The following is a 22,945-nucleotide window of genomic DNA, read 5'->3' on the forward strand; positions in this document are numbered from 1 at the left end:
TTAACCTTAATCACATCAATTCAGGCTACATAGGCCTATCTACTAAATGCATTATGAAATCATGTTTTCTCAATTAGACTTAAGCTGTCAGATGAAAACTGTGTCAGCATCCAGCGTAATCCCATTACATTAAACAGTGGTAATATGATGGCATGCATATGGTTGCAATCCAACCATGCATCCGAAAAGTAGGGCGCAGTTTTACTCGATGTCCACAAGAGAGAAGCACTGCACTATATCTGACAGATCATACCCACAGTGTTGTCTGTTCCACATTATACATCGTGTACTTAAATTATTATTATATTCTTTTACAACAGAGGTATTTCAAACGTTTAACAGAATGTGTTTTGTAATGGAAAATATGAACGTTGTGTGAGTGTACACAGAAGAATGGTATCTGAAAGGCTCCATTTGTTCTTCGGGGATAGAAAATTTGCGGTTGCGCCCTCTCTGTTTCTAGTCGGAAACATAAACGGACGGAAACCAAACAGCCACGTAGTAGAAGGCGAAGCGCTCGATAAGGTTAGCGTTTATTGTCTTTTTTCACATTTTTCAGAAATTGTCATTCTATGGTTTGCACGTAGGGTTTGTAACATAATTACATGATAAAAGATTATTTGTTGATTATTTTAAAATACTTGAGAAAACGCTCCTTTGTATCGGTTAGGGGCTTCAAGATCCTAGCTAGTTAGCACGGTTAGCTTGACAGGTCACGTCGTAAACATGCCTAGCTAGCTAGCGTCGTGAGCTAGTTTAGTTACCTATCCATCCAGCAGTTTATCTACATTTGCCAGCAGCCAGTAAAGATAAACTAAAGACAGACCAGACGCAATGGCAGTACAATAACAACTATCCTTCCCCTTACCCATGACAGTCTGTGCTGTCTTCTGTCCTGTTGACTTAAGCAAGACGGTCTGCAACCCTGCTGAAAAGCGGCTAGTCGAAAAGCTAACGTCAGATAGTTAGCTAGTTACCGGGCTAGCTAGCACAGTCATTATCGGGTTATCATTAGCTAAGGTGACTGGCTAGCATACGCCAATAAGATCATTTGGAGGCTGCAGCTTTCATGCACAACAGCTCTCTAACACTGCAACATATTGAGTCATCATCCTGCTAGCTAGCCCATACGTTTCGTTTTCGCATGGAGAGTCACGCCTAATTCTATTTAAAAAGCTGGTAATGTAATGGGGCCTTGCTTATTGGCAGATAAACACACCACGTAAACATGACTTCAGACGTTTTCAGAATTGTTATTACCCACTCGTAAATTCGGCATACATGTAAACCACCAAACGGCTCCTATTTTAATTAAACTTCAACCGTTAAAATTGGTGCGCCTGATACTCCCAACAATCTTCCACCAAAACAGCGAACAGTGTGAACTAATCCTAAACGTTGAAATTCAATTTTAATAAGTACACCTTGGTCGATCAGACGTATGCCGAATTTACCAGCAGATCCTACCGATTCATACAGAGTCTAAAGGCATGTTCTACCGGGTAACGTTATGCACGTTTGTCGATAAACAAGGAAACATGCAACTGTCAGATATTTGAATGGCGTTTGGCGTGTCATCTCCATACCAGAGCGAACGGAATGTATCGGGGCTACTTGCTAGCTAGCCTATATTTAACATGACACAATCTACTTAACCACCAAGTCAGCTTGCTAGCCATTGCCTGCAGCTTATGTTCAGCTAAGTTAAAGTGAGCTATTTTGTTATGTAACGTTAATACAGGCTAAACGTGGTCTGCTGTCTTGACGAGTTAAAGCTATCTTGTTCTGAAGATATGCATAACCGTTTGTGGTGTACCTGGCCGTTACAGATGAATAGTCCTTGGTTTTATTCTACCATTGGATGTCTAACCTGATCAGGTGTTATTGTTTAAATTCGGTCTAATGTTAATATTGAGCTCCCAATTTGATGTTTTCTGTTTTTAGTGCAGTTTTCCTGGACACCTTCAGCCTCTCACCTAGCCTGCCTCTTAAGAAGATGGTTTGAGACCTTCTTTCCAAGGGGGCACCAGCAGTACAGTGTCTATTCAATTTCTTAATGGAAATGGATATTAATCACACAGACGCAAAAGAAATGGAGACTAAGGTTCATCAACAAGACATAGTTGTAAAATCCAAAGAGGCCGAAGCTGATACTGTAGACAGTGAAACACAGCTGCTGAAGCAAAAAGGGCTGGAGAAGACAAAGGCCACAGCAGGGGATGTTCATAATGGTGAGTGTTGACACCACAGCTGCTTACTTGATGGGATATGACTTGATGTGTTAGAAATTATTTCACTTTAAGCCTATTTGTAATACAGCCCCAACAGAATGTGTATGACTGTCCTTATTCTGTATTAAGTTTGTTGCCAAGCCTGCCTTTTCATCTGTGAATAAAAGGAGCTGCTTTTGCAGAGTCCTTTCCCTTTTAGGCCTATTATTTCTTTCTAATAACATTAGTATCCTCCACGTATGACCTATTTTGGTGGTTACTAGTAGGCCTGAGGCCATCCACCACTCCCTGCTGCATGGCTCTTTGAACTCATGTATGGAATAGCTGGACTGCCCTCTAATTTACCTTCATCAAGGTGCTACTGTGACTTATATTCCAAGGTGCTTAAGCTTTAGGAGAACAAAGTTAGGGCTCTGAAAATGATTGAAAATATCTCTCCCAACTTTGAATAGTAAGTTGCACATTAGATCCTTTTTCCATTCTAGGTATAATGAATTTATTTTTAGGTGTATCTTCTATTTAGAACCATGTTCATACCACTCCCACACCCTCATGGCCTGTGTTATTTGTATTTGAATATGTTTGCATTGCAAGTTGATCCTGGTAATTGTACTCCTTGATACAAGAGTAGGTGCAGTCATAGGGACACGTGGCTGCTGAATTGTCACCAACTACCTTTTCCAGTTCATAGAAAAAAGCTATTTTAGCTTGACAAAGTTGCCTGGCCAGTTTGCCAAGAGAATCACAGTAGTTTTGCGGTCTTGCCGACAGGGCTTTGCCTAAATGTTGGGTATATCACAATCCACTTTTATTGTGTGGTGAAATACAAACTCAACGAATGCCTCTAAATCACCAAAGCTGACAAACTTCTCTGGGCTCCTCTTCCGCCTCTCCTATCAGGTCCTGTCAATCCAGATGTGGTGCCAAATGGAGACACAGTGGCAGAGCGTTCGGGCACTGCGGGGGACACCCATCTGAATGGTCCCCTGCCTCCGTCAGCCCCTCCCCAGAGCACCAGCTCCCCTGTCAACCCTCAGACCCAAGAGCCCCCCCCAGGTGTGGCTGCTTTCCCACCCATGATGCTAGAGAAGTCTGAGGGAGCTAGTGCTGAGGTCACGGTTCACAGGGGTGATGCATTGCAGTCGCTCAGACTAAGTATTCCTATGCAGGAGACTGAATTGTGTAAGCATAAACCTATGTGCAGTGAGTGCCCCCTCTATAACCCCCAACCTCCTTTTGCTATGGGATTTTTTGCTTTAGTGGCTGATGTATACCTCCTTTTTTAAACACCCTTGCCTGTGCATTCTCTGTTGAACAGATGGATTCAGTGGGAATTTGATTAAGTTGTTTGAGTCTGCTTCTTTTGTGCAACTCCTCTGAGCATTCAATTGCTTGATTAGGTCTTGGTGTTGGCACTTCATTTAGATCAGTAGTTTGACTAGTGGCTGTGTTTTGGAACTAATCCCTCTGTTATGTCATGTTTTGGTGGTATTTTAATGTCAGGCATAGTTGCCTTGTTCCCAATCATGAAATGCAGTGTTGTTAAGCCTGTTGCCAGTATTGGTTCACACTATGGTAAATTTGAGTGATTATGTCTCCCACGTAGAATATATAGTATTACATGATGAATCCCATACTATCCCATTCGGTGGTACATATTCAAGACTGATCCATTGTGCATCTGTTCGATGTGTTGCTGCAGTCAAGAAGTCCTCATTTAACCTCTTGCCATACTGACGCCTGGTTCCACAACTGGCTGCAGTCATGGCCAAGGTTTTCAATTGTGTGCAAACTAACCAAGCAAATCCCAACAATTATCTGGCGCTCCCGTTTAACCTTAACCTTTAAGCAGAAAAACTGGTGAAGAGACTAACCAGGATGGGAAATTAACACATGCTGCTAAATTTTTGATGTGGCTTGTAAGTTAATCTGCTCTACAAGTCACATTTGCATGTAACCACAGTGTTTCCCACAGAATTCAGGGGGGTGTCAAAGATAACATAACTTAAAAATATAAACAGTGCTACACTCTTCTGTTTGTTGCTTGCTTTTGTCTACAAGGTGAAGAATAGAAATGAGACCCCTTTTACAGAGAAATCTGCTTTTCTGCCCCTCTGCCCTGCTGCATCTCTCTGTGCTGTCAGTCTCACCTGTATCTTTACATCGTTACATTACAGCCTTTGACATTATTATCTACTCTGTTTTACTGCTCAGCTCCTCTGGTCCAGACTGTCCTGCTCCTCCTCAGGACCAGTCCTTTTCCTTCTTTGAAAATATTTTTCAATATTAATCTGGATTGAGGGAGCAAACATTCAGAGTTAAAAAGTTAATATTAACGTTATCAGTCCACTCGGTGGATACTGACTAGCAGCTAGGCTATACAGCGTGCTAATCTGGGAAACTCAGCTGTATTCCGAGTAACGTTAACTGTTAGTTCTTCTTTTCGGGAATTCAGTCGACCGTCTTCTTGGCATGGAAAAAAAATATCCCTCACGCGTGTGCAGTGGGAGGCGAACAGACGGGTCCGGTGAGACTGAGAGAGAGAGAGAGAGAGAGACAGACCGAGCAACAGAGAGAGCAAGCGAGAGAGAGAGAGCGAGAGAGAGAGATTGCGTGGAGCAATTAGGGGCTGAGCGAATCAAAGCGCTACACGCAGTTCTACGATTAAATAGTGAGAAAAAAGAAAATTTGTGGCGGTCAGTGCTGATATAGTTTTCTATGTGTGGGAAACCCTGGAGGGGTAGAGCGAGGGGAGATTGTCCACTAGTTAATCGATCGCGGATGGCGTCGTTCTCTCGGATGGATAAAAAAAATAAAAATAAAAAATGCTAAAATGGGTCGCCAAATATACTTTGGCGGCCGTCAATATACCTGGGCGGCCCGCCCAAGTAAAGTCTATGGGAAACACTGAACCAGTAATTGTTTAGAGGTTCTTTTCTACTTTTCTAAAATCTAGCTATCTGGTAAAATAGAGAAAGTGACAGGTGCATTTTGGGACTTATTGGCCACTGTGGCTGTAGAAATGTTAGTTTCCTGCCCTGGGATTAACATAAGGGACTGCCAGTAAGATTATTTATTATCACTGTTTGAGGACAGGGTTGCATGCAGCTTCACTCTTAACCACCATGTACAAACAATGTCATCCAAGGCTCTGCCTGACCAATGATACAAAGTAAGGCTCATTGCTGGGATTCACCTTTTAACAGTCCAATAAAACCAGGCCTTGTATGACAGTGTTCATTAAGTGCTGTTGTGTGCTGTGTAATATGCAGTAGTGGAGAACATTCCTCTTTTTGTCCTAACATACTTTCCCTGTAGCCAACCAGGAGCCATCACTGGAGATGGAAAATGAGGAGAAAATTCGCCTGGAGGCTCGCCGGCGTCTAGAGGAGCAACTGAAACAGTACAGAGTGCAGAGGCACAAGGAGAGGGTGAGTGGATTCAGTCAGGTTGAGGAGAATCCTGAGGCTGAGGCATAGTTTGAACAAGCTATAGCAGCTGAGGCATCATTTACTTCAAGTTCTCCCAATGAGACTTTGTGGTTTATTTTTTTATATTTTTTCATATAAACAAAATACTTTATTCTTTCCCATTGACAGCAGTGACCTCTTAAACAAGGGAAAGGTGGTCAAGACAGCAGTAGCATGTTAAGTTATAGACAGAATAACAATAAAAACATTTAATAATTATGGTCAATGTGAGAAACGGTGAGAAGCGAAGCAGCATATTGGTTTCAGACTCTGCAGTGTGCACAGGCTTGCTAGACTAGTGAAATTCTTTGCACACCAGCACTGCATGATTGTCTGCAGTTGTCTGAAATATCACATGATTAGTCATGTTGCTTTGTGGAAAAACATCTCCATTTGCTTTTCTGGTTCATTGCCTTTGTTTATGTCTCTTTGCTAACATCTTGTGGTCAACTCTTTCAAAATGAATCATTTGGAGGCTCAGCTTGCTGTGCTTGTTAGAGGATATCTGCATCCTTCACTGGTCAAATGCCATCTGAATCATCATATTCCCTCAGCCACCTTTGTTGCTCTTTCATTGCAGGCATTGTTGCCTTTACCAACAAAGTTGAAAAGAGGTCGTTTTCACCCCTGTCTGTCTGTTTGTCAGTTTACCAAAAAGTACCAAAAAACGGATTTGGATAAAATTTGGTGGACAGATAGGATCCCAAGGATCAGTTGATTTGGGATTTCTGTCATTAGACCACTATTGTTTTTTTAGCCATAACTATTATGCTGTGTTCAAGTGCTGGTGGGAAGAAAATGGCATTCACATGCTATTTTCTTGGAAAATCAAACCCAGAAGACATTAAACAAACAAATAGTTATGGTGGCTGAAGCTTTGCAAATTGGAGAATTGGTCCGCATTGGTGGAGGTTTGGGCTTTACTGGGTGCATTGTAGTTGCTGTTCTCTTGATTTTTATGCGGCACTGTTTTTGACTGCCTCTGTTTCAGGCAAGTTCGTCTTCATTGTCAGTATACCACCGACAGAACCATGCTTCCTTTATTTGAATGTTTAGTGGGGGAAAAGGAGGAGCACTTTCATGGAACCCAGGTGGAGGGGTCCTTCAGGGTGGTAGAGGTGATACTGCTAACTTGTGTTGTGTCATGCTTGGATGGCCAGTGGCACATCTTGTCAGGATACCTAGAATTTATAGCAGCACCCTTGATCCCTTCATGTTCTGTATTTCCAGTCTCACCGCACCACCCCAAAGAGCAGGCCGTTCAGCACTCTGGATCCAGAGCTCATGCTGCATCCTGAGGCTCTGCCCCGGGCCAGTACAGTTGCCATGACCAAGGAGTATTCCTTTCTGAGGACCAGCGTCCCCCGGGGGCCCAAACTGGGCAGCCTGGGCATACCCCCCTCCAAGGAGAGGAAGTCCCGGTCCCCCCGCACCAACAAGATCCACTCCCTTGCTGACTACAAGTCTCCTGAGAATGACAGTGGAGGAGGAGGAGGAGGACGAGACGGAGTAAGGACAGCAGACAACACCATGGGCTCCCTCCAGTCCACCATCAGCTCGGTGTCCACTCTGTCCGAGGTCAGCGTGATGTCAGAGTTCAGTTCCGGCGAGCCCGAGGGCCAGCCTGGTGCTTCCCTCCAGGCCGGGGACAACGTCTCAGAGATCGACGGCAGCGAATCGGGAACGAGGCCGGGGAACGACGGCAACGACAGCGACAGTTCATCTTACAGCAGCGTGTCCACCAGGGGGACCTACGGCATGCTCTCTGCGGCCGTGGATAGGCAGCGGGGGCCCTACACGGTGGAGGGCAGGGAGATCGCTCCTGAGGCCATGGGTCAGTTCCCCTCCCTGCAGGAGGTGCTGCAGGCAGCCAGTGAGGAGCAGCACCTCCTGGAGCTGGAGCAGCAGAGGGAGGGCACAGCGGAGCCTCGCAGCCGCAGGGACAGTTTCTCCAGCAGGTATTTGTTAATGGCAAATTCTAGTTAATTGATCAGATCAAGAAGAAACATAAACAGTGCCATCACATCGTCATCACACCAAGTAATAGAAACTGACAGTAACGTTATTGTTACTGCTACATTTTAGCCAATATTAGAGTGAGGTAGCACTGTGCTAGTACTTGTTGAGAGCTCTGCAGTGCACAGCAATAGTCTTTTTGTTTAAACATCAAGGACATTTGTTAAAATGCCATAAAAAATATTGCCTCCAAGATTATCTTGCGCTACGAGCACGAAAGCTAATGCTGTGCTAACATAACAGATTTACACTTACTGTGAAGATGCTCTGCTATCTTCCACACCAGCATGTTATATTTTCAGTTACTCAAGCAAACTAGTTTTATTGCAAGTATTGCAAAGACAGGTTAATCTCAGTGTGCATGTTACTACATTACTACTACATTCCTTAAGGTGTTTCCACACTTTGCTGTACTTTAGACTTGCTTGAGGGCTCATCATCCTCACAACTGCTGTGCATCAGCTATTTTCAAAATGCAAACAGTGAGATAAGATTCTTTAATGACAAATTGACAATGGGAAACGCTATTTGATTATTCTTTATTATCAACATTGTCGATTTAAGGTTGGTAAACAGCCCAAAAATCAAACCAGATTAGGCCATTGCCTAATTGCTCTTACAGTGCATCTTAAATGTACAATGCAGAATTTATTTGACTGTCTAAATTTTGTTGAGAGAGAAAGGAGCAACAGTTTCTTGTTATAGAAAAATAGAAATCTGTTTATTTAGCTATAAAAATGTTTATGTGTTGCACCTTTCTCTCTCAGCATGCCATTTTGGATTTAAGGTTGCATCTCTCCTTTTTGATGCTTGAGCATGGATTTCTTTTTCAACTGTCTAAATTTTGGACATATTCACATTTTTCAATTTGAATTGAATTGTAAATGGCAAATAAGCTTCTTAAAACTTCCTTAGCCAAACATAACTCAAAATACAGATCTGTTTTACTTCAATGTTTCCAAAAATTACAAATGTAAACTTTTAACAGTCTGAAAATACATATGAAACTTGTGTGTACCAGCTGTCACATAACTGTGTTTTTCTTTTTTTTTATCAGTAGTTTAGAGTGAAAAATATCACATTACCATTATGCAACAAAAGTGCATGTGTCAATTTGTGAAATGTAAACACATTTGGAACGGTTGTCATAGCTGGAGGCATTTTGTCAACATTCAGTGAGCTGTTGGCTAACTTTGTAACCATCATTAACTCCTTTAGTTTGCTGTCTAATGCGATCACGACAAGAGATATTTTCTGTTACCTCTGTCTTTAATAAACACAGAAATGTCAGACATTAGATTTTAACTCAATGGTGAGTGTGGTACAATCCGATCACAGAGTGATGTGTGGGTGACTGGACTTTGTTGCCTGTTGGTTTTGTAATGTCAAACCTGCATGTTAAACCAACAGTCGCTTGTAAAGTCAAATAATATTGATTATATTTCCTCCAGTGTTTCTTTGGAGAGTTCAGTGATGGGCCATGATGAAATGCTCCAGGTGTTGAAGGAGAAAATGAGACTGGAGGGCCAGCTGGAATCCTTGTCATCTGAGGCCAATCAGGTTAAGCAATATACTGATTTCTGTTATCATAGTTCTGTTCCTTACACACAAAGCACCCCTACACATCAGACCTACTTACAGCTGGCTATCAGGAAATGATATCTAGAGGTACTGTACTGGCTATTGATATCTATTAAAACCAAGGAAAGTGGAATCAAAAGTATTAAAGTCTTATCTTAACAGACTAAATTCTTAAACTGGGCTCACAGGATCTCTGCTAATTATTTGCTGATACAATTCAGTTTCTGAACTGCTGTTGTTTCAAGTTGTTTCAAGTCGGCAGCATCAGCTGCCAGACTGCAACATCAAATCCTGTGTATTGGTAGATGCTAACCCAAGGGCATGTCTACTGAGAAATTTAATTGAGTATGGGCTAATCCTATTTAGAAAAGCAAATGGCTAATACAAATCTTATATAGAAAATAGTTTACTTTATTACACTATGAAATGCGTTTTTGTCTACCAAAGACGTGAAATTGAAGATTTATCATATTAGAACCAGCATGTTATTTGTATCTTGTATCGTTTTTTTTCAGGCACTGAAGTCTTTCACTCTAGTATAAGCTAATGAGGCATTACTTGCTGCAGGCAGCCAGTGAGGAGCAGCACCTCCTGGAGCTGGAGCAGGCATTTGTCTAATTATCACTACTTTAGTGAAGCAAGTACAAGTACAGTGCCTCTCTATTAAGTTAATGTTGTCAGTGCTAGTTGAAGGAGCACAATGTGCTGTGTCAGAGGTGCAGTCAGTTATGGTCATTGTAGTTCACTAACATGCCTGCAGTGCTTGACGGCATTAAATCTTTGGAAATATTTTTTAATACAACATAGACAATAAATGCAAGGTTTGAACACTAGCTTTGAACACCAGCTTTTCACAGCACCCAAAATGAATAAAAAAAATTGTGGTGGCTGTTAATTTACCTGGGCAAGCCGCCCAGAATAATAGAATAGTAGCGCTGACCGGACCGTCTCATCCTCCAGGCTCTCAAGGAGAAGACGGAGCTGCAGGCCCAACTGGCCACAGTGAACGCGCAACTGCAGGCTCAGATGGAGCAGGCTCGGGCCAGCCAGGAGAAGCAGAGTGCCCTCTCCGCGGAGGTTGGCACCCTGCGGCAGAACAGCAGCCAGCTGGAGAAGGCCATGGTGGAGCTCCAGGGAAGCCTGGAGAGCAAGAACGCCAGTCTGGCTTCCCTTGGCAATGACCTGCAGGTGGCTGAGGAGCAGTACAACAGGCTGATGGGGAAGGTGGAAGAGATGCAAAAGGCCGTCACCTCCAGGGACAATACTGGTGAGTGATGCAGACCCAGAAGGCTGGTGAAATTTCCCATGGATCAGTTTGTATGATGCTCTGGCAATTTGTAATTCGCACTAAAATGCTCTTGTTTTTATACAGTTTGTAGATACACCCCATGACGTCAGTGTGACTTGGATTTAGGTTGTGCGAATGACATGACATGTTTTTGGTCTTATACTTCTGCAGTCCAGGAGTTGCGTCAGCAGATGGGTGGTCTCCAGAGCCAGCTTCAACAGATTCAGTTGGAGCGCAGCACCCTGCAGAGCCGACTAAAGACCTCCCAGGCTGAGATTGACTCGCTCCAGCAGGTCAGACAGTGGTACCAGCAGCAGCTAGCAGTGGCCCAGGAGGCGAGAGTACGGCTGCAGAGCGAAATGGCTAACATGCAGGTAAGGATATTGCTGAGACGGGTGGTTTTGTCTCATTGGGGCTTGGCAGTTGACAGATAATAGAGTTGACTTGTGACAGACATGACATGCTACTGAGTTGACATGTTTTTTTTTCTTTTTCTCAGGCTGGAAAGATGACCCAGATTGGCGTCCTGGAACATCTGAAGCTGGAGAACGTGACACTATCCCACCAACTCACTGAGACCCAACACCGCTCCATCAAAGAGAAGGAGCGTATTGCTGTTCAACTGCAGAGCATTGAGGTATGTTCAATAAAATCACTTCCTGAATATGGCATCATCAGGTTTGGACGTAAAGAGTGTTGAGGTATATTCTCTAAAATCCCATGTAGGAAACAAGCCGCACCTGAAGGTTGTTCAATATACCTCTAAAATACAGAGGATGCTGTCTTTAAGGACATGATTGTTTTAATTAACTTTAATTAAACAGTCCCTTAAAAATCACCATAATTTGTTTTAACGTTGTGCTGTCAATAGTTTTTGCATGAGTAGGTGTCACCTGTTTTCAAAAATGGTGGATATTATATTTTAAAAATGAAACTGGCATGTTTTTCACCGTATGACTTTTACTGCCTGTGATGTAGGCTGACATGATGACCCAGGAGGCAGCTTACCAGCAGATCCAGGATGCCAAGACCATGGTGGAGGACGATCTGCAGCACAAACTGGAGGAGTTTGAGGAAGAGCGCGAGCGCTTACTGAAACTGGCCAACACAGCCAGCACTCTAGAAAGGGAATTAGAGCAGGTAATCTCTCTAAATGGCTGTTAATTCTGATGCTGCTATTTTGCCATTTTGCCATCCATACGTTTTCATTCATACATTCCTACAAGTTTTAGTGTTGAAATTGTCAGTTACTTTTTTCTGTCTTTTTTCCACCTTGTATGGACACCTTGTATTCTCATTTTATTCTATTGCCCTCCCTCTGCCTCCCCCAGGTGAAGTTTATCCTTTCCCAGAAGGACGTGCAGCTGGAGTCCCTCCAGAGGGAGCATCTGGACCTGATGCGTCAGCTGACCGCCACTCAGGAGAGCCTGCACACCAAAGAGCAGTCCATCAACCAGCTAGAGGCCCGCTACCTGGAGCTGGAGGCCCAGCTGGCCGAGCTGCAGACGGAGAGCAGTGCCAAGGACGACAACATCCAGTACCTCCAGAACGAGAAGATCGTCCTGGAGGTGGCGCTGCAGGCGGCCCGGGCCGACAAGAGCCAGCTGGACGAGGGCGCAGAACGGCTGGGCGAGGATGTGCTGGTGACCGCGGACGTCCTGGATCAGCTCAGACAGGAAGTCCAGGTCAAAGCCTCTCAGGTAGGAGACTGGTGCCAGGAGGAAAGTGTGTAGTGGTGTACCCCGATTCTGCCACGGGAGTCGAATGGAGTTGATGACTAATTTTGACAGTGTTCAAAATTTTGATTTTATTTGCTGATTTCGATTATAGTGTCTGCTAGAGGCTTGGCTCATGAATGGCCTGGGCGGAGGGGGGAGCTGATAATTTGTTTGTTCATCATAAGTGGTATTTTTGGAAATGATACATCTTACCACTGCCTTCCAGAATTTCCAAAATTGCAGTAATTACCTCAAGGGGGTCACTACAATTAGAGGTCAAAACATATTTATAGACATATTTATTGATTGGGCCAGAGTGGGGCTGCATCAGTCATGGCTTGCTTACTGTTTCTGTTTTTATGGGATTTCTATCATTGTGAACATTCTTTTTGGCATTCTTTTCAGCTATATCAGTAATAGATTCGTTTTGAAATTTAAGAATTAAAATGTAATTCTATGGCATTTTGCCTCTGAATCATCAACATTGTCCTTAACTCTCAGGAGTGCATGGGTTTACTCCTTTAGGGTCGCCTCCCCATCACTAGATTTATGTAAGTAGTAAAGTTGTTGAGAAGGTAGTAAATAACTATGGGCTTTTGCTTTATTTTAGATTGAAACTCTACAACAGGAAAACAGCACCCTAAAGAAACAAGCTCAGAAACTGAAAGAGCAGTTCCAACAACAGAAGGTAAGTGATCTCTCTCTCCTTCTCTAACCTTTGCCAGTGTTTCTGCGATAGTACACTAGAAAGAATGGAAAAGAACTGAAAGAACTGATTTTGACAATTTGTAGGTCTTTAAAAGTATAGAAAAAATCTGAATCTAAATGAAAAATGTGAAATGGATAGACAGTTACTTTATAGTCAAGATAAAAATATAAAAAATAATAGACAGATTGGTGCAGTTGCAGAGAGACGGTGCTCAGCCCCTTCTTGCTGGGTAAAGTTAGGGGGTCAAGAGAGAAGAGTAGATTCTGCGTACATTACAAAACACTCCTCCGCAATCTCCCATCTGGCTAAGGCTGATGCTGTTTTGGGCGGATGTATTGTAGAGCCAGATGGCAGTCAGCGCAAATGAACGCCCAAAGCGCTGCTCGACACGCCTCGATGGATTGAGCAACGGTAGAAGCTGCTCAGTTGCAATGACAGCCTGTCATGAAGAGGGAGGAGGTTATTGACAGAATGACAGACATATCTATTGTAGTTTATCTCTTTGCATGCTTGAGTTTTCAAAGACCCCTTTTACGCCTGGCATTAACATGCATTCTGGGCAATCAGATTGGATTCAAACGGAGCAAAAATGCATAAAATCCAGGTGTGTATGCACTCAAGATGCATAAGATCAGATCACGCAGTACCTCCTGAATGGCCTCCAATAGCCTTAAGTTTGCTCCTACTAGTTATATGGACTATAATCTTTAGCCCCCCATAACTGTGTGAAGCCTACCCCACTCAAGCCTAGAGATGATTCAGTGTAGGATTCAAATCCTGCCACAACCCTCTCTCTTGTATCTCTGCTACGCTGTCAAATCTCCCAGTCTGCCAGTACCAACTGTCTGACTCAAGACAAACACCAAGGAGACTGCCCACTCTCCTTGGTGGGCATTTCCTCCCTGTAGACCAGAGGAAAACCATGCGATTGACTTCACAGGTGATGGTGGAAGCCTACCGCCGGGACGCCACCTCCAAAGACCAGCTGATCAACGAGCTCAAGTCCACAAAAAAACGTCTGGCGGCGGAGGTGAAGGACCTGAAGCAGGAGCTGCTCGGCGTCCAGGGGGAGAAGCAGAAGGCGGAGCTGGAGCAGGCCCGGCTGCAGAAGGAGGTGGTGAGGGTCCAGGAGCAGATGAGCAGCCTGGAGGCCCACCTGCAGGCCGTTCAGAAAGAAAGGGATCAGCTGGAGACCCAGATACAGGTAATAATAATCATCATAATACATTTCATTTGTTTAGTACTCACTATTTTTTTTAAACAGACTTTACAAAATACTTTAACAATCAATTATAAGCAAACATCACACTCATGAAAAAAATTAAAACAACTAAAAAGAAGAAGATGACAAAAGATAAGAAGAGGGTAAAGACAATAGAATACCATAAATACTAGGAAAAAAGACATCACATCAAAGTAAGTGTATAAAAATATGTTTTTAAGTAGTGGTTTAAAGTTGATACTGATTCTGCTACCCCAAGCTCCTCAGGCAGATCGTTCCAAAGCCACTAGTACACTTTATGAACAAAAAAAAACCTTCTCACACGCACATTTCACAGATTTCCAGGCAGAAGTACCACAGAAAATGAGGGAAATATGTCCATAAAGTCCATGTGGCCATGCACACATGAGGATTTGATTTAATGAGTTTGTGAAGGCCAATACCAATATTTTTTGGAGTGAAGCTGTTGATAGCCACTATTTTGTACCAATATTCAATATCTTTAAATTTGGCCATTTTCATGCCACAAAAATGTGAAGGATTCAGTATTCTCCACCAAAAGAATTTTATTTTTGGTAGGGTGGAAAAGCCTCTGAAGCAGCATGTAGTCCATGACACGCTAAAAATGAAACTGAAACCCAAATGAAAGTCTTTTAGGTGGGTGATAATTTATGTGTCCATTTCATATCTCGTGTTTAAATAACTAGGTAGGTACTATCTGCAGCCAGAGATGACTTATTTCTGTAAAACTTTCAATAGGATCTTCAACAAGAAAGACTAGCTTTGGTCAGGGAGGAACCTCCACTATATAAGCAGTCAAGGCCAATATCAGCCCAATATATCAGTCTAACCCTAGCACAGACATTACTCATCAGTTTAATCTTGCTTTAGGTTTAAGTACATGGAGTTTGGTTTGCTGTCAGCCATTTTGTGTGAAGCCTGTTGTAAAGTGGGCCACTTGGTCTGCCTCCCTCCCCAGTCTCTACAGTTTGACCAGAGCCAGCTAGCAGCCGTGACGGAGGAGAACGAGGGACTGAGGAAGCAGGTGGAGCAAATGCAGGGCGACGCCAAAAAGTGAGTCATGTACTCCACAGACTTTTGGGAGCTAGAATGATTCCCACAGCGATGGCTTGGACCAAACCACATTCATGATGAATATCTCTCTTGTTGTCAAGTCTAGTTTATAAATACAACTACAGTATTGCTTGTACAGCTTCTGATCTGCATATATTTCTGTACATTCTCTGCATGTGAGTCACTATATAGGCTATCTTTGGAGTCATTTCTGTACATTTGCCACCTCCATCAATGAATATGTTCCGATAATGATAGTGAACAGACAGTAATGCACAGGCACCCTTGCACATTACTTTTTCTGTACTTGTGGTACATCTGTCTGGGGTTTTTGGTAAGCATATCTATGTCAGCATGTTCTGTACATGTTATCTACATCTGTAAATTGAATATATTTTATAAGCTCAGTAGTTTTTTGCAACAGACGTCTGCACACCTGCATTTTCTGTACCTATGTATGGCCTTCTGTAGACCTGGTAATGTGAATACAGACACACTTCATATTATTTTTGCTGCTGCACCAACCCAATTTCCCCACGGGGATCCTTAGTTTCATCCCGTCTTATAATTCTTATCTGCTTCGAACAGGGCCATCTCGGAGCAGAAGGTGCGCATGAAGCGCCTGGGGACGGATTTGACCAGCGCGCAGAAGGAGATGAAGGCCAAACACAAGGCCTACGAGAACGCCGTGGGCATCCTGAGCAGGAGGCTCCAGGAGGCCCTGACTGACAAAGAGACGACCGAGGCAGAGCTGGTCAAACTCAAGGCCCAGGTGTCAGACGGGGGAAACAGCCAGGCCCTACAGGTAAGGCAGCACTTTCCCCAACCTACACCATTTTAATAGGATGCCTTGACAAGTTTCAGTTGGTGTTAGTATTAAAAGTATTAAAAATAACATTACATAAAAACATAAGACTAACAGTCACTTGGCCAATGCAAGGTGTTTATGCAGAGCTTCAGGCAATTGGCATAAGAAAAATAATAATTATCATCATCACAACTCACCATCAATCATTTGACATGATCAGCAAACAATCATGGCCTTTCTCCTCCCTCTACCAACGTTTAGGAGGCCTAAGGCAGTAGGGATGATTTGGTCGTAATAATAATTGACACTTTGTCCCAGGCTCATATTTCTTCATAAGTGATCATTGTAGACACAGGCATATTTGTTCCATCTATTTTCAGGGTGCTGTGGCTTTCACCCTTGCACTTCTTAGTGTCGGTTGCTTATTATGTTGACAATCTTGGAATTAAAAGTTATTCTACTGTTGTACTCATTGTAGTTCATTCAGGAGAAGAGCGCCTGCCGAGTGACTAAAATTTAGTGGAATATAATATGTGTTTATCTGTCATCCAGGAGAAGATTGAGGCTCTGCAGACTGAGCTGCAGGCCGTGAGCCACAGCAAGACCATGCTGGAGAAGGAGCTGCAGGAGGTGATCACCATCACCTCCACAGAGCTGGAGGAGTACCAGGAGAAAGTCCTGGAGCTGGAGGATGAGGTATGCTATATAATTAAGATTTTGTGTTAGTGTGTGTGTGTTTTCTTTTTGAGATTTCAGCCTTTTGGACACATAACTGCTATTCATTTCTAATAGGAGATCACGGTTTTCTTGCTTTTTTCTATTTTTGTCTTCCTGATCACAACCCTGTATTAGCAGTAAATTTACACTTCTGTTGTCACTCCAGATTAATTATATGAATTATAATTTAATTCACAGCTTCAAGAGTCGCGATGCTTCAAGAGGCGGATTCGGAAGTTGGAGGATGCCAACAAGAAGCTAGCACTAGAGCTGGAACATGAAAAAGGGAAATTGGCTGGACTGGGACAGTCCCACAATGCACTGCGGGAGCATTCCAACGTTTTGGAGACTGCCTTAGCTAAGAGAGAGGCAGATCTTGTCCAACTCAATTTACAGGTGAAAATAATTTTACATCTCATAATGTTCCCTTTCTTCCATTTTTCCTGTGGTAAAATGTTATTCAGAGTATGGAAAATGAATTTGATCATTTTCAGGGTCTTGAAAAATTTTAGAAATGTACAAAGTGTGCAAGGGAGTAGAGGTGGGAAATTGTTCATCCTGATACTAGTATATGACTACACATATTATGTAGTTGTAGAAACCCCATCCTTTCACCATTGTAATACCTGCTGAAGAATAAACTTAAACTGCAGAGTGAAATCATCTGGTTAATATTGTCCTACCAGTATTGGCATGCATGATATTGAACATCAACCAAAACCTTCAAATCCAGTCAAGACCTAATATTGACCCTGCTGCTTTCTCACTTATTCTCTTCTTCAGGTTCAAGCTGTCTTGAAACGCAAAGAGGAGGAGGACCAGCAGATGAAGCAGGTGGTACACACTCTACAGCTCGCCTTGGAAAAGGAGAAGACCAAAGTCAAGGACCTCAAAGAACAGGTAGGAGCTCACAGCCCAACATAAGGATGCAGTATGTTCTTTTACATATTTTAAGTATTTCTTTGTAGAGCTGCTGAACCTTGAGCCTTTATTTGATTGTTACATTGCTTAATCTATGTCCATTAGCATTTGTTTGGCCTGTGGCCCACCAGCAGTGTTATTTTTGGGTATTTGGCCCTCTGTTCTACACCTGGAGTTTTCAGCAGCGTAATGAGGTAATGTGTCCTTCAGGTGGCAGCAGCAAAGGCTGAGGCAGCCCACAATAGGCGGCACTACAGGGCAGCCATGCTGGAGCTGAGTGAGATCAAGAAGGACCTGCAAGCCAAAGAGGAGCTGGTCAAAGCCCTGCAGAGTGAAGCCCACAAACTACAGTACGTGTAACTTGCCTGTTAAAAGAATACCGTGACTTTTTAACCAATAACCAATTCTTTGATTATCTAATTACCTCTAACCAAAGACCTTTTCAGTATCATATGTGCACACATTGTAGCATGGGTGATCCCAGTATTAGTGCCATGCTCTGTCCACAGTGGCACATCTTACCACTCCTCACTTGTTATTTCAATCATCTCTTCTCTGCAGGGCTCAGGATGAGCAGCACTCTCAGGAGGTGTCCAGGTTCCAAGAGGAGCTGGCCGAGGCCCACTCCCAGCTCCAGATCCTCCAGAAACAACTGGACGACGAACTGGGCAAGCAGCCCCTCACCAACCAAGAGGTAGGGACTCTGAACTAGGGTTAGACCGAAATATTGGGCTGATATTAGCCTTTTATTTAGAAATCACATATCGGCCAGTCAGTGTCATCCACTTCTCATATGATGTGGCTTGTTTTGGCATGCAAATAGTCAAATATAAAGACAGTGAATATCTGCCCAAGTCCTGCTCTGAACCATCCCATATTGTTACTGGAGAACAAACCTCTGTGACGCTGATGCCTGACAATCTGCTTCCTCAGGTTGAGGACCTGAAGTGGGAGGTGGAGCAGAGGCAGAGGGACATCGAGGCCCAGAAGCAGCAGCTGGAGATGATGGAGCAGTGCAACCAGAGGGAGCTGGACAACCTACAGACAGCTCTGCAGGCAAATATTAACTCCATTTTAAAATATACACAACTGCACACAAAGGGCTGCATTTCATACAGTCAACTAAATATGATAACCAAAACTTAACGCTAAACTCATGAAGTTATGCCTCCAGCAGAGGAGCACATGAAGTAGTCCCAACCTTGAGAGGACTTTTATGTTCTGTTTTAGCATGTATTTATTTGTTTGTTTATTTTCCCCTCTCCTCCATCACTTTTTGTGCTGCCAGAAAAGAAGGCACCAGACTAAGCTGATTAGTGGCTGAAAATGAACACATTGGCGCACTCATGTGGTAGAACAATGTAATACATGTTCTTTGTACTGTGCAGTCCCTGCTACTGTTATCATATATACCTGTACCATAATTAGTTTGGCTACCATTCTAACCATAGCTAATTGTGACTGAATTCTTAATATATCCATGGTTTTTCTTTCTCTCCAAGGCAAATTGCACTTGGAGAGTGCTGGCAAATCGGAATATATACAGTAGATTATTCAAAAGCAGACATCGTTTGTCTACTGCCAAGCTTTGTTGATGCAACTTTAAGGGAAAATACATTACAGGAAATTAATTTTGGAGCAGTATCTGTTAAAAAGATTGAGAATATCCATCACTACTTTGACTCCCAAGCTGCACATGTGCTCCTCTTAGATTTCTAGGTTGTATGAACTGATTGCAATCGGTTGATTTTGTCTGCTTCCTTGACTGCTGTTAGTTATATACCTATATATCTATATATCTATCATGTACGTAACTAGGAACTTTTCTGTCTGTCTCAGAACATCAAGGTGGAGCTGGAGTCGGTGCAGGAGGAGCTGAGCGGCACCAGGAAGGACAAGTTCATGCTGCAGGCCAAGGTGGGCGAGCTGAGGAACAGCATGAAGACGGTCCTGCTGCAGAACCAGCAGCTCAAACTGGACCTCAAACAGAACCGTCTGAGGAAGGTAAGGCAATGTTTGTTTTTTTTCTCAGAAATTTGTGTTGATGTGGTGGAAAGGCCTCTGAAAGAACACTGAAACTAGGGTTAGACTGATATAACGGTTTGCCGATATGTCAGACCATAATTGGTCTCTAAAAATTTGACATAGTGTAATCAGTGTTGTCAAACTCGGATATGATACAGTTTGATTGCATGTTTACTGTATAATTGATCAATACTACACTGGTTACCTATATGAAGCCCTTAACCTGGATTGATTCTAATGCAACAATTTATTGGATTCCATAGTATGTGTGAATATGTTATTATCATTATTATTATTATTATTATTATTATTATCCTTGGTAAGAGTGTAGTTTTAGTGTCCCATGATGGTCTAAATGCTGTTTCAGAGGCTTTTCCACCCTGTCAAGAAATGTCTGGGGGAACCACTGAATACTTGTGATTTATTACAGTTTTTGTTTTGGCATGTCAATTGTCAAATTTTCAAAATATTGGATATCTGCTCAAAATATTGGCTATCAGCAGCTTCAATTCAAAAACATCAGTATTGGTGTGATATTGCTCTTCATGAGGCACTTCCAATGTAACGTTTATATTTGACGCTCAAAGTAACTGAAAAATAGTAAGTGTGTTAGTTTTCTTAGGATTTCACACTGAAAACAGTGGCTGCTGACTGCTATCTTGTTACTTTGCAACTGGCTGTCATTCATGTCCATGAGTAATGCTCACAAAGCTAACACAGTCTCTCTAGAGTGGCTGAATGACCAACCCTAAATCATTTACCCAAATGACAAATGCCTGCTGAAGATAAATGCTAAAATGACTAAATGTATCCCTATACTAATGGTGTTGTTGTATGGAGCAGCAGCGTATGGAGTTGAAAAGCGAGGGGAACCCGTCCAACCCAGTGACGCCAGTGAAGATCCCAGACTGCCCAGTGCCTGCCTCCCTGCTGGATGAGCTGCTGAAACCCTCAGCCTCCGTCAACAAGGAGCCCCTCAACAACCTGCACAACTGTCTACGGCAGCTCAAGTAAGACGGCCTTAAATTGAGTGAGAGTGTTCAGCAATCACGTAGCATCCAAACATCTGGGGATAAGGTTAACAACCGTATTGTTTTCCCTCAGGGAGGAGATGGACAGCCTTCAGAAGCAGATGGAGGAACACACAGTAACGGTACACGAGTCCATGAGCTCATGGACCAACGCAGAGGAGGAATTGGCTCAACTGGGGGTTCGGAACGACGTCTCCAAATCGCCGACGCCGCTCAACAACAAGGTGGAGGAGAACAACAACCCAGCAGAGCAGGAGGCGGAGCCATCATAACGCAGGAACTTTTCTCAGGCCAATGGAGGGAGAGTGGAGTTTTATCCACAAGGGCACTTTTTTAGCCTCCCTAGCCCGTTATTATTTCCTTTCTCTTTTCTTAACAATTGCTGCCAACATTTGGCGTTCTCCCATCAGCACAGAAGTGCTTGCATAAAGTAATACTTTATATACCATAGCTTTATTCTTTTCTCTTTATTTGAGGGTTGTCTATGTTTTTGTTATGCTGTTCATTGTCATATTTATTTATTTACAGTTCAAGAATTACAACCCCCTCATCTGACAGGCTGTCTAAGAAGCTTCCCCATCTTCAGTTTTGTTGTCATAGATGCAATTAAGGTCTAGTTGTTAAACTTTTCCAGTACGCCGGTTTTCCCCCGTTAGGCAGTTTTGCTCACTAATAAGTAATTAATCATCCTCCTCCTGGGAATATTGAATCAGTGGCTTTGATGCTGCTAGAAAATGGCTGTCATTATATTAAGCAGTGTTCTTGGTGACAGAAAAGGCAGTGAGCCCCCCCACCCCACCCCACCCCACCACCACCGCACCACCTATGAACTGTTCTTCCATTTCCTTGTGCCTGTGTAGGAGTGAAGTCACTCATCTAGGTGGTCAAACATTCACACGGTCTCTAAGCAGTTTGTGATGAAACTCCATTGAACTTCAAGTCATGCACAATTGTGGTCAGTTACTTTTATTGCCTCTTGTTAAAATGCAGTGTTTCTTTTCTTAAGCTTGCTCTAATCATATCATCTTTGATTCTTAAACTCTATGAAAACGGTGTGTGTTTGTCTGGCTTGGACTGCAGTAATGTGTATGCAAAAAGCCTTAAGGAATCTTTAATATGCTGTAAAAGGACTAAATTGATTTGAATGAACGTATTTCTACTGAAAGTGTGCAAGATGTAATATAGGTTATATTGTACGGTTATGTTGTGTGCAAATCCATACTGAATGGTTTATTGTAAAATATGTGGGTCGCGTCAACTGACATTGCGCACTAGATGATCGAAACTTGCGTAACTGACTACGAGGGAAAGTTGCAAGACGAAGCAAAAATGTTACTACTTCTAACAGAGTGCAATCACATGTATTCATTTTCTGTTACAATTATTTCATATTTACAAAAAAAAAATGTCCACCCCTAAATCAGTTGTTAAATTCCTTTTACGGTTGGTTCATGGTTAGGGGGAAAAGTTAATTCTTTGCAGAGGTTAATATATGAATATACTTCCTTTTTGTATGATTGTAAATTCATCATAATTGTTTAATAGTGTAAAATGGAAAATGTTATCAAACGCAACCCATAAAATCAAAGCAGATGGTACAACTGCATTAGAATTCAATGTAGAACGGTCATTGGACAGTACAGTATCTTACAGCACATGTAACTGTGCTGCAACTGCTGTGTTGGTGCTCATTTCCACACCATCTAGCTTGTCTAAAGACTATTTTTAACAACAGTGTATGCTCATGTGTTTCCAAAGGGACAACCAACAGTTTAAGGGATGAGAATGCTAATGACTAATAACCAATATATTAATATATTGTGTTCTGAACAATCTTTTGGACAGCAGTGACTGTATCTTCCACACTACCTGTCGCTGTAGGTAGTGCTTAATAACATTTGCTGGGGCATCTGAGCTCCATGCATAAACCTTGCTGTATTTGCTGTTCAGTCGTTCAATCTGCAAAGGTTGGAATTGATTCATTCCGATGTTTAACATTTATATTGGGAGATGTCATTGTATTTATCTCATAAAATTGCACTATTCATCAACCATTACTGGCTTGTATTTTATTCGGTGGATGTTGTCTACGATTTGTGATAGTGTTGTGTTTCCCCACGTTCCAGCCATAATT

At 42.7% G+C, this 22,945-nt stretch overlaps 1 protein-coding gene across 2 annotated transcripts; it reads left to right on the forward strand.

Annotated features, from left to right (window-relative positions):
* The first annotated feature begins 478 nt into the window (after window positions 1–478).
* Window positions 479–22,846, forward strand: golga3 (golgin A3). 2 transcript variants are annotated; one of them, XM_071902683.2, is made up of 24 exons: window positions 479–525; window positions 1,945–2,231; window positions 3,132–3,413; window positions 5,550–5,662; window positions 6,932–7,659; window positions 9,169–9,277; window positions 10,259–10,565; window positions 10,758–10,960; window positions 11,086–11,223; window positions 11,565–11,726; window positions 11,918–12,286; window positions 12,915–12,992; window positions 13,954–14,217; window positions 15,215–15,309; window positions 15,898–16,114; window positions 16,670–16,813; window positions 17,033–17,230; window positions 17,618–17,734; window positions 17,966–18,105; window positions 18,317–18,449; window positions 18,689–18,811; window positions 19,595–19,759; window positions 20,624–20,790; window positions 20,885–22,846. In XM_071902683.2, exons 2-24 carry the CDS (start codon window positions 2,057–2,059, stop codon window positions 21,081–21,083), a joined length of 4,626 nt encoding a protein of 1,541 aa, XP_071758784.1. In that variant the 5' UTR covers window positions 479–525; window positions 1,945–2,056; the 3' UTR covers window positions 21,084–22,846. The 2 variants fall into 2 exon arrangements, with proteins under 2 accessions (XP_071758784.1, XP_071758786.1); XM_071902685.2 differs by having other exon boundaries at window positions 3,132–3,287.
* The last annotated feature ends 99 nt before the right edge of the window (window positions 22,847–22,945 follow it).

The sequence above is a fragment of the Centroberyx gerrardi genome, chromosome 8, assembly GCF_048128805.1.
Source record: "Centroberyx gerrardi isolate f3 chromosome 8, fCenGer3.hap1.cur.20231027, whole genome shotgun sequence".
Taxonomy (NCBI): domain Eukaryota; kingdom Metazoa; phylum Chordata; class Actinopteri; order Beryciformes; family Berycidae; genus Centroberyx; species Centroberyx gerrardi.

Coding starts and splice junctions, on each gene's coding strand:
- golga3 (XM_071902683.2), top strand. CDS start 2,057: ATGGAAATGGATATTAATCACACAGACGCAAAAGAAATGGAGACTAAG. Junction 12,287..12,914: donor TCCAGGTCAAAGCCTCTCAG/GTAGGAGACTGG, acceptor GCTTTATTTTAG/ATTGAAACTCTACAACAGGA. Junction 15,310..15,897: donor ATGCAGGGCGACGCCAAAAA/GTGAGTCATGTA, acceptor TGCTTCGAACAG/GGCCATCTCGGAGCAGAAGG.